Source organism: Cucurbita pepo, chromosome LG01, assembly GCF_002806865.2.
Source record: "Cucurbita pepo subsp. pepo cultivar mu-cu-16 chromosome LG01, ASM280686v2, whole genome shotgun sequence".
Classification (NCBI taxonomy): Eukaryota; Viridiplantae; Streptophyta; class Magnoliopsida; order Cucurbitales; family Cucurbitaceae; genus Cucurbita; species Cucurbita pepo.
This window is the reverse complement of record NC_036638.1, coordinates 4,308,581-4,319,343: the sequence shown is the minus strand read 5'-3', so window position 1 is coordinate 4,319,343 and position 10,763 is coordinate 4,308,581. Positions and strand designations below refer to the sequence as shown.

General features: G+C 38.2%; 2 protein-coding genes across 2 annotated transcripts; both read right to left on the bottom strand.

Annotated features, from left to right (window-relative positions):
- Window positions 1-363: 363 nt before the first annotated feature.
- Window positions 364-2,007, bottom strand: LOC111793891 (histone H3.3). The gene is made up of 5 exons (XM_023675962.1): window positions 1,900-2,007; window positions 1,324-1,395; window positions 1,150-1,226; window positions 969-1,059; window positions 364-872 (listed from the first exon to the last, which is right to left on the bottom strand). The coding sequence occupies exons 2-5, from the start codon at window positions 1,393-1,395 to the stop codon at window positions 702-704; spliced, it is 411 nt and encodes a 136-aa protein (XP_023531730.1). The 5' UTR covers window positions 1,900-2,007; the 3' UTR covers window positions 364-701.
- A 1,054-nt stretch (window positions 2,008-3,061) lies between these two features.
- Window positions 3,062-10,591, bottom strand: LOC111793880 (protein SCAI-like). Its single transcript, XM_023675950.1, has 9 exons — window positions 9,626-10,591; window positions 8,562-8,768; window positions 8,210-8,449; window positions 5,412-5,478; window positions 5,131-5,322; window positions 4,893-4,984; window positions 4,123-4,305; window positions 3,907-4,043; window positions 3,062-3,759 (listed from the first exon to the last, which is right to left on the bottom strand). The coding sequence occupies exons 1-9, from the start codon at window positions 10,121-10,123 to the stop codon at window positions 3,579-3,581; spliced, it is 1,797 nt and encodes a 598-aa protein (XP_023531718.1). The 5' UTR covers window positions 10,124-10,591; the 3' UTR covers window positions 3,062-3,578.
- Window positions 10,592-10,763: the final 172 nt, after the last annotated feature.

The following is a 10,763-nucleotide window of genomic DNA, read 5'->3' as shown; positions in this document are numbered from 1 at the left end:
GAGGCTATGAAAAGAGCAAAAGCTTAGCATAGCCTAAGCTTTTTTGGGTTGGTGGGTAGGTGCCACAAGTGTTATAAATTATATGTACATACATGAAGAATGCCAATTCTAGAGGGTTGTTTTGTTGATAGTCCACATTAATAATGAGGAATGAATGAGGCAACAATGCAAGGAAAACAAGAACAGTTGTTCATTAGTTACCAATCCAAATATAAGAGTAAATTGGACAAATTAATGGCTTGACAACAGCTTCGGACCAGACCCGTGGTAAAGAGTTTGTATAACAAGCACATGAAAAAATTTCTAAGAATCGCAATAGGAGTTTATTATCCATTCTAAGCAATATAGATAGAAGAATTGAACTGGAACTTACAAACCTGAACTAAAGATTAGATGTGATAGGTTAAACCAACGATATTAGTTTGGCTGCATGCCCAAAGTACACAATTCAATGAAATACAGAATCGAACTCCCATCTTTTGAAAAAACAAAAAACAAAATCATCCACAGCTAAACATCAACATGCACAAGCAAAGCATTATGCCATTTTACCACATATTCACTACAAGTTTCCTAGTATTGCTATCTACCGACGTTGCTTAAAACAAAAGTAAGAACCATCCACCCATCCATATCCATATCATCACATCAATTAGGCCTTTGATCACCTCCTTGCAGCCAATAACACCCACCATCATCTTCTATGCACGTTCACCTCGGATTCTCCGAGCCAACTGGATATCTTTGGGCATTATGGTAACACGCTTGGCATGAATGGCGCACAGATTGGTGTCCTCGAACAACCCAACAAGGTAGGCCTCGGCGGCCTCTTGCAAAGCAAGAACAGCATGGCTCTGGAAACGCAGATCAGTCTGCACCAATAGAATTAACGCAAGACCTAAATTACACAAACCTCGGCAAAATCTACAAGCAGGAGATGAAATAAGTTAACAGACATATGAACATACCTTGAAGTCCTGTGCAATTTCACGAACCAACCTCTGGAACGGCAACTTCCTAATCAAAAGCTCAGTACTCTTCTGGTACTTGCGAATTTCACTGCGCATCAAAACGTAATCTAAAGTTACAAAACACGTATAGCAAATTTCAGATGGGAAAACATGGGAGATTTAGGCCACGTGAACTCACCGAAGAGCAACAGTACCAGGTCGGTATCTGTGAGGCTTCTTCACCCCACCTGTGGTTGGGGCGGACTTACGTGCTGCCTACAGTTCCAAAAACACAACCACATTAGAACGTTCATAGAATTGAGAAATCAACCAAATTCACCCACGGAATCGAACTTATGAAAATTGAACAAACCTTTGTGGCCAGCTGCTTTCTGGGAGCCTTTCCTCCAGTAGACTTACGGGCAGTTTGCTTGGTACGAGCCATCTGCGGGAAATAAACCCCACTTCCGATTTATTCACAATTAAACCGTACCATACTCAAATTCAGGTCAGGCAAATGCTTCAATTTAAGCGCCCACATAAGACTACACAACGCTAAAATCTAATTCGTCACATCCAATTGATAGCTAATCCCATTTCCTAACAACTACCAGAATCACATGTTCTCACAAACTTCCAGAAACAAAGAACACGAAACCTAAAAGAGATAACAAATCAGGGGAAGTTGTTAACGTATGAGAAACCTAAAACCCAGGTAACTCTTAAGTGCTCCAAAACTTCTCAAGCCTAAGTCTGGAAACACAATCAAAAGCGGAGAACGCCGAACAAGGATATGAATCATCAACGAAAATAGCAAGATCCAGCAACGATGCACCAACTCTAAAGAAGAAAACCCAAAAAAGAAGTCTAAAACCCTAAAAATATTCCCCAGTAGCAAAACAAAAATCAAAAAATGGCTAAAGAAAACAAAAAATAAAATCAAACATACCTCGTGTTGCTTGGCGCTGCTTCTTCTCTTTCTTGAGCAGATCTCTCAATGTCAAAGAAGCTAGAAAGTTTGACAACAAGAGCAGTTAGGGCGTATTTATAGGGTCGTACTGGAAGATAGAATCTGAGATCGGACGGTTAAGAAAGCATATCCGTGTGTTTTTTCGGTGTACGAATCTAACGGTAAATGATGGCGTGAGTTGTGTTTTCTCGAGTAGAGTGAACGGCCAGGATGTGACCTTTAGAGGGAAGACGAGGATCGAGAGAATGCAATTCTCGTTTCCGATTGGTCGGAATTGCTATAAATCTGTGGCATTTATCTTTTTTTTTTTTTTTCTTTTTTTTGAGAGGTTATAGAATCAAACCGTTAAATATGGAGTGTTACCCAATTTCAAGGGGTCTTTGGATTTTGAAGTTGTCAAACATTAAAGATAGGAAAATTGGAGTTTTGTTTATTCTGTTGGGAGATATACGGGAATTGCAAAAAATAGAACTATCAAATGGGCGCCATACAGGATTTTATCCAATTTGGGTTACTGGAATTGCAATATATTATAGTTTCTTTTCTCAACACAAATTTCCAACATTTGTGCTCATTTTATTTTGGCCTTCAAGATATATATCTTTGAAAAGTTTTTGTTTGTTAAAATGAATGACAAATGTTATGATTACCAAAATGACAAGGTCTAGTTGTAAGAGAAGTTAGAGGCGAAAATACACTTACACTATGTAGCACAAAAGTTCAAGTGAAACGAAAGACTAAGCCATGAGACAAACGAAGAGAAGAATTTTGATCGAAAACTAAATACAACTCCTAGCCCTCGATCTTGGTCTCGACCACCCTTTGATCTGCCTTATTGATAGGTTAGTGTTGACGCTATGGCCGGCCTCTCGAGGGGACATTGTCATGCATATCCTCTTCTCATGACATTCCTGTTCATGACATCCAACTTACTTTGAACTCTAAAAAGAGTCATTTTAATTAATTGATATTTGTCTATGAAATGGTAAAAATGCCAATTCCCCCTTGTATCCAACATGCCTATAGAAATTAAAAAAAGAAAAAAAGAAAAAAAGAAAAAAGAAAAGAAAAAAAAAAACTTCATAGCACTTAAAGATAAGTCCAACTTGGACATGATTTAATCTTAGGCAACAAGAACAGCTTCCTGAACTTCGAAAATGCTTTCTTATAACATTCCAATAATGAACAGACTCAAGTTACAAAGATGAAGTCAGACTTCTCATGATTTGACACTTTTGTAATAAGCGTCCTAGAAGCGATTGTACACTCCCCCATTTGCCAGCATCTACAACTAACCTGTTTCAATTCTCTGCTTCAATTTCTTTTCCCCACTTTTTTTCCAGAGAAACGAAAGAAAAATTGGCCCAAAAAATAAGAGGGAACTAAATGAATCTTCAAGACTCAATAGAAACCTACAATAAATTATCACATTCTCATCTAACTAAACAGTAAGCCCACAATAGGTTGCTCATAAACATTAAAATGGAAGGCAACCACCATCACACTACCAGTGTTTCATAAATTTTAGCTTCAGAACAATACCAATTTGTGATCCTACTGCAACGCTCAAGAGGTCAATGGTGTAATGTTTCGGTTGTGAACTGACCTTTGAGGAAGACTATGAACTTGAATTTGTTTCCGCAATATCTAGATTGTGATCATACTTCATGGAAGTTAAATAAGTCTGCAACGTTAAGGTGCTTTGCAAGACGGCGAATTGCTGAGCAGACAACTCCAGAATTCGAAGCAACAGAATCGGGGAGACATGGCAGACAAATAGGAAGATCATCATCTTCTTTAGTACTGAAGAAGGATAACACGGATCGACAGAAAATAAATCTGCAGATTATGGAACAAAAGAAAGGAAGATCATCAGCTTCTTTCCATGGCTAGAGCATTCCACATGATTCACGCTTCCATAAAAAAGATGCTTTGGGTACATATAATATTTGCATAAATAACATAAGCAAGTTGACTGGAAAATACCTGAGAATGAGACGGCGTAAAAAATTATCAGACAAAACTTGGGCCCAAACGATATTCAAGCTAGTTGATGTACAAAGAACTGTTTCCCACTCCGAAAGTGCGGAGGAGACTATGGTTTCAGCATCATTGTAAACATCCTATAAATAATAAGTTGTGGATTAAACGGAAGTCCTGAAAATATTTGAAGAGGAGTTTTGACTGTAATAATGAACTTACTGTATCCATATTGGCCGAGGACAGGCCAACCATTTCCAAAAATGCAGGAAGAGGGGCACTCAAGAAAAAGGTGAACTGACTTCCTGATTGAATTGTATCAACATTTAAGGGATTCTTGAATGCAGGCCTCAAAGGTGATAGAAGTATGGCGGCAGTCTCTCCTCTCTCTGCGCCATGTAGAACCTGAAAACCAAATATCGTTTCCACGTTAGCAGTCAGATTGACTTGAGAGTAACAACAGAACAAGGTATCGCACTTAATATGTAAGATTTAGGAATAATAAACGAAGTGAATTCGGAGATAGTCCTCTGAGACTTGTGGTTGGTCAAATAGAATTTCATAACATAGGCTTGACAGCATAGAAAAATTGACGGATTTAAGTGACTCCTTGAAGCATTGTATCTCTAAAGACCAATTAAATTCACTCTAGACCAGACAGGTCCATCAACATGAAACTGTCAGAAAGATACTGGTGAACTGGCAATTTTGCGTACATGAAAAGATTCATACTGAAAGTGCAACATGAAAGTTGAAAGCAATAGTTGGCTTCAACACCTGTCCTTTTATACAAGGAAAGCAGATCAATTTAATGCATCTGATGGTCATAACTATCTCATGTCATACTCAAAGCCGAGATAATCACGTATATAGAGCTGATATGACGATACTGAAGAAAAACCAGAAATATCCACCTATTTCATTTTCAATATAGCAGTGTGAAGCAAACCATGATGACCTGGCAACACATGTAAAAGTTTTGACAAACCTGCCTTGAATGCATGGCTGTTGTTACTGTCAACTATCAGAAAAACAGGTCTACGTGTAAAGGGTATTATATCACCAGGGTATAGAACGTTTGGACCTGAAAATTGAGAGAGAGAAAAAGGAGAAGAAGAATAAGAAGAACTCTAAGGCATCAATGAAATTGGAAACAACAAAAAGTTGAAATGAAGTACCCACATAACTCAATAGAAAAGACGATCGAGAGAGAGTATGACAGGACTGTACCTCCATTACTCCTATGCCCAAACCACAAATACTCATCATATAGGTCACTTGATCCTCGCTTCTCACTCTTACAAGATTCAGGCAAAGCATTACAATTTTCTCGTGAGTTCTGGGTGATGACTTTACTTCTCACGGATTTTCTTGATTCCCCATAACTTGCCATTTGATTGACACTGTTTTGACAACATTTTCCTGCACATATTGTCAATGAGTGCCAATAAATAATAGTAAAATTTTAAATGAGATCAGTTCACTTGAATCATTGATTATAGGACATTAACCTGCTGCAGATAGATAAATCAGCATGATACTATCTGGAAGGAGCTCCTCACAAACTGTAGCCATGACCTGATCACAAGCCAAGAAGCTCCATTGAAAGTTCATATCATACAAAAAAAAAAAAAATGCGGGCAGAGCAACCACACACACCATCTGGCAAAAAACACGATGCAGAGTAGGCATTCTCATAACAAAAACATTGTTTCGGTTCAGAAATGACCTACTTGATCATTTTAATTAACTATGTACAGAACTAAACTCAAAAATTTTCTTTTGCAATTCTCCTAAAGGTAGATAGTAAGTATCAACTATTTCATAGTCATTGGTGAGTTTGATTAGTACAGGGGTGGGTTACTACATCGATATTGTATAAGGGATAGATAGTGTCTATTAGAGGGAACTGTTAATTACCATTGGTTTTAGAGAAGTGAAGTATGAAAATATTTGGACATTTTAAAAAGCTCACTGAGATGCACGCCTAGGCCCAAGGCACAGTCTCTGCACCTTGCTTAAAAAAGTGAGGCTCCCTTAATGAAGCACATGCCTCAATATAAGGGAAAAGGCACAAACGAATACTCTTTTACAAAATAATTTTTTTCCCCTAAAATAAAATCTCTGTTTTCTTAAAGTTTTCATCACTTCATATACATAAAATCTATTAACATTTTTCAACTGAGTGCATCACAAAAAAAAAAACATGCTTTTTTTTTCACCACACGCTTAAGCCCCAGAGTGGTATTCAGCTTTAATGTGTCTCGAGCTTTAAAATCCATTGGTGGATGGAAATCTAGATCTTGGAACACTCGGTGAGGAATGAAGAAACTTGAAGACCAAGGGGCTCACAATCCACATTGAAGGACGGTGGCACAATTCAATAAGGCCCCATAACAACAGTGAAGGTAGCACGAAAAGCTCAAACCAATCTTGAACAAATGAAAGCCATACCTAGTGCCTATTTTTCATAAATAGAAAGTGGTGGGAGCATAGAAGAAGATATGGTCAATCTTGGTAGACAAAATTCCGAAGGAGTGGTTTTACCGCAAACAGAAAATTAGGGTTTGAAGGGTAGATTTCGATAACCAAGTAGAAAAATTGATGCCATTGGCTACAAAATAGAATAGAATGCAATCAATAAGAAGAAAAAGGTTGATAGTTGAGAATGCTACTACATGAGCTTGAGAGGTTCTGGGCACTAAATTTCATGAGTGGGCTGAGAGTGTGACTGCATCAAGACCCAAAAAACCATAGAATAAGAGGCCAAATTCCACTTTCAAACATGGATTTGATAGAGTAGGGAAAAGGAAGCTCCGAATGGAGATGGGAACCTAGAGAAGAAGCGCAGCCTAAGCACTGTGCATGGGAAGGTACCTTCTGAAGTTGTGAAGATGATAGAGAAAAGCAAGAGTGAAGCTGGAATACTTTCTTTGAATGTAGAGGTCACTGCTATCATATCAACCTTCCCATGTCAAGCATTACAACAGTGACGTTAGAGGGGCTAAAGTAGTATGACTAGCGAAGACTTATATACCAAAGAAAAAGGGTGCTTTCTCTCTCTTACTATGGATACCTGAAGTCACAATGGTCACTAAGAGGAGATTGGGCATATCCTAGTTCTTATTCATTACCTAGAGGACAAGGTAATATATAGGCAGGGGGTGGTGATAAGCATTGGAGTATAGGATGAAGATTTTAGGTAGTATGGAAATAGCTAAGGAGAAAAGTTTGGGGCTGAATGCAGTACTGACTATGGGAAGCTAGAGGAGAAACACCGGCAGAGACACTGTTCTTGAGTACCTCCAAAAGTGTGAAGATGACTGAGAAAAAATATGGAGTGCGCACTAGAGGAGTTGTTGATAATTCCCCTCACAGGCTCCAGCACCAACAACCATCGAAGCAGAATTTTCTCACAAAAAAGTGGTGATTTCTCCCTCTGACGTTGAATAGCTATAAGGCACAATAGTCATTATGAGAAGATATGACATATCTTAATTTTGAATCCATCACCTTGAGGACAAGGTAATTTTGGACAGTGGGTGGTTATAGGAATTGGAATTTAGTTAGGTGTTATATGGATAGTTATGCGGCAAATTATGAGTTCATTAGCGTTTAGTATTAGAAGAAAGTGGGAAAGGTTGGTAAATATTTGGGTACAGAACTGGGGAGAAAGATCCTTCTCTCGATGCTATCAACCTTCTTATTTTCCTTTGCTTCAGTAAAGCATGCGTAAGTTCCTATCCTTATTAGATCATGCGAAGCAAATCCAAGATAATAAGTGCAAGCAGAACGAATGCAGAGCTTCAGGGTATCATATCATATGTAACAAGATACTGGGCATATACCCACAATCAATTCAGAAGAATAACGAGAAAATATTTTGAGATAAGAGCATCTTAGGAAATAAAATACAGAAATTGGCCAACTTAACATTTAAAAGTTGATCAACATTCACTGGACAACTATTTTCGATCGTCTTGCTTCAGTTTTCAGAGATGTAAATTTTGGTGGTTTAATGGATTTGGTCTTGTTCAACACTTTTCATTGGTGTAAATGTAAACACTCCTTAAGTAATCATAGTCTTTCTATTTCCCTCTCCAATTGGACTTCTTTCTTGTAATTTTGCTTGTATTTTGGGGGGGGTTTTACCTCCCTTAATTTCATTCATCAATAAAATCTGTTTCTCTTCTCTAAGAAAACAAAAAAAACTAGCTGAACAATTGAGAAAAGGCCAAAAGTTGAATAAATTAAAAATTCTACCATACAACTGAAGCAGTAACAATTTCATGAATAAATAAAAACTTACAGCTATCAAATGAGTCACGGAAGGCCGATAGAGGATAGCTTTCTTTGGATTTGGAGGTAAAGATGGATCAGTCATATCGGTAGCTAAATTAATATCAATTATACCAGAAGCCCCAGAATGATCAATGGTAGCACCATTTTCATTTGGTTCAACTGGATGCTTTTGGTAGAAGAAGCCAGGCTCCCATTCGAGACATTGTAGCATTCTATACGTGTCTAAAGTAATTTCTGCAAATTTAACCTGAAAGTAGTAGTACATGAAATCAGTTAAATCTATAAGCATTCTTCTCATTGAAGACTTATATTTACTCTTGCGACAGACAAAAAAATATATATAAATCTAGTTAACTCACCTCATTTCGGTGGTAGCTTGTCAAAACAGCATCTCGGAATTTAAGAACCCTCTTTGCATGGAAACGAGCTACAAATGGAAGGGATAACTGATGGGAATCAAATGAAGCAGAGTAACGCAGAGGTCTGACATTCATTGAGATTGTTGCTACTTTCATGAAGCAGAAAATTTCTTGTACAACTAGCCGCCATTCTTTAAAGTCAGTGCCCTAGAAGCAATAGTTAGCGTGCCTCAGTTATGTAGTGAAAAGCTGCAGTGATATCCTTGTAACATTTTCTAAGTGAAGAAGATATCGATACTTTGAAGTAAAAAGGGAGCTTATTTATTTGATCAAGCAGGGGTGTTAAAATCATTTTCATTCTTCAAAAATTACATATAAAACTCTGTGAAGTATGAGCATAACCATGTTTAATTTGAAAAAAAAAAAAAAAAAAACCTAAAGCACGAGATCTGGATAAATGTTAAACACAACAATCAACCGTGATTTGAATAATTATATGGAGACCTCATACTGATCTCAACAGTCATAATTAAAAAATCTCCCAAATATCTTATATTGGTAAGTTCAATTCAAAGTTGCATACAAGCCAGCAAAAAGAAAAAAAGAAGTAAAAGGAAAAATTACTCCTCCACTGTTCGCATTTGTTGGGAGCGTGATTCAATTTCTTGATAGAGCCCTTTCAGATAAACTATTTCCGGGACACAAACATGACAAATAGTGCAAGCATGTTATAAATGTTTCTATACTATGTTAGGTTGGGCAGCTGAGAAGAAACCAAATGAATGGAAACAAACATAAACTTGCTCTTCAATTCAAAGAAAAGGCAATCGAATTTTTAAATATTAATTAGAATTATGGTAAAGAAAGAAAGACAACAGAACAATCTTAGCTACACAAGGTCTAGACAGCATTGAATCAAAAGCCAAAACTAGAAAAATAAGCTGGATCGTGAAAAAAAATGAGCTCCAAAAATAAACAGGCCGTCAAAAAGGTCCATCAGCAAACTGAAAATATTTGACATAAACCAAAATTCAGTTATAATTATTGAGCAAATTAGAAGTTACCCGAAAAGCGGCCTTGCTATCGTCCACCAGAGCCTTCAATCTCTCGGCGAGAACCTGAACCGTGTGCGTGCGATTCAAAAGCAACGAAACCAGCAAAAACCTCGCGTAAAACCTCAGCTGTTTGAACCTCGCTCCCAGATCCTTCCTCGAATTCTTCAATTCCTCAAAATAGTTTCGATTAAGAATCGCTTCGTAGAACACATAGGCTTCAATCAAGAACCTGGCCTCACTGGTTCTCATATAATGCCCAAAGTAAAGCTGACCTATCCGACTAGCGATCTCGCCAATTTCAGAGCGGTTGAGACCAGATTCAACAAGCTTCGCGCGGAATTCCTGCTGGAACTTCCATAGACGCATATATGCCTTGAAAACCTTATGAAAATAGTGGTGGTTGTCCACACGGCCGTAAGCCGGGACGTCTTGGACCCTAGCAAATTTCCGGTCGGCGCTCTCCACCAGAGCTCGGAAGGTCTTCGCAACAGAGTTGCTGTCGGTCATTCCGGAGGTCTCAATTACCAGACCGGTAGCCACAATCACCGGCTCTCATCGAACAAAAACAGAACAATCGAAACTGCAAAGTGAAGTATCAGAGGAAAAGAAACAAAGAAAGTGAGCTTCCTTCAGAGAAAGAAAGAGAGAGTGCCGCGCGCGCAAGTTCGTGTACGTGCTTATACGATACAGAGCACCAGAAAGAGAGAGAGATAAGTAGTTGGGACTTTTTGCTTGGGACTCGTGTGGGGTTTGGTTGTATTGCGGTGTCATAAATCAAACCACTTTTTCTGTTCCGTCCTTCTTCCTCCTCGAACTCCTTAGCTTTTACTCTGTCGTATGAAACGGAATTTGGACTTGAAATCCGTCAAAAGCGAATTGCGGAGGCGGGAGAGCGGCCGGAAATGGCAGGAATTTTGGCGGCTATGGCGGAGAAAGGAAGGAGAAGTGATGAGACATGTGGGAGAGGTGTGTTTTTTGAGCACTGCCATTAAATTTTGTCATCTCAAATCGTGACCGTTGATTGACGCCATGCATCTTCTGATCCGACGGTCATGCCTACTATTTTTCTCCTTTTTTTTTTTATTTTACTTTTTCCCGCTTTGCTAATATTTCCATCCGGGTTATGAATCAATAATTAAAATTTGAA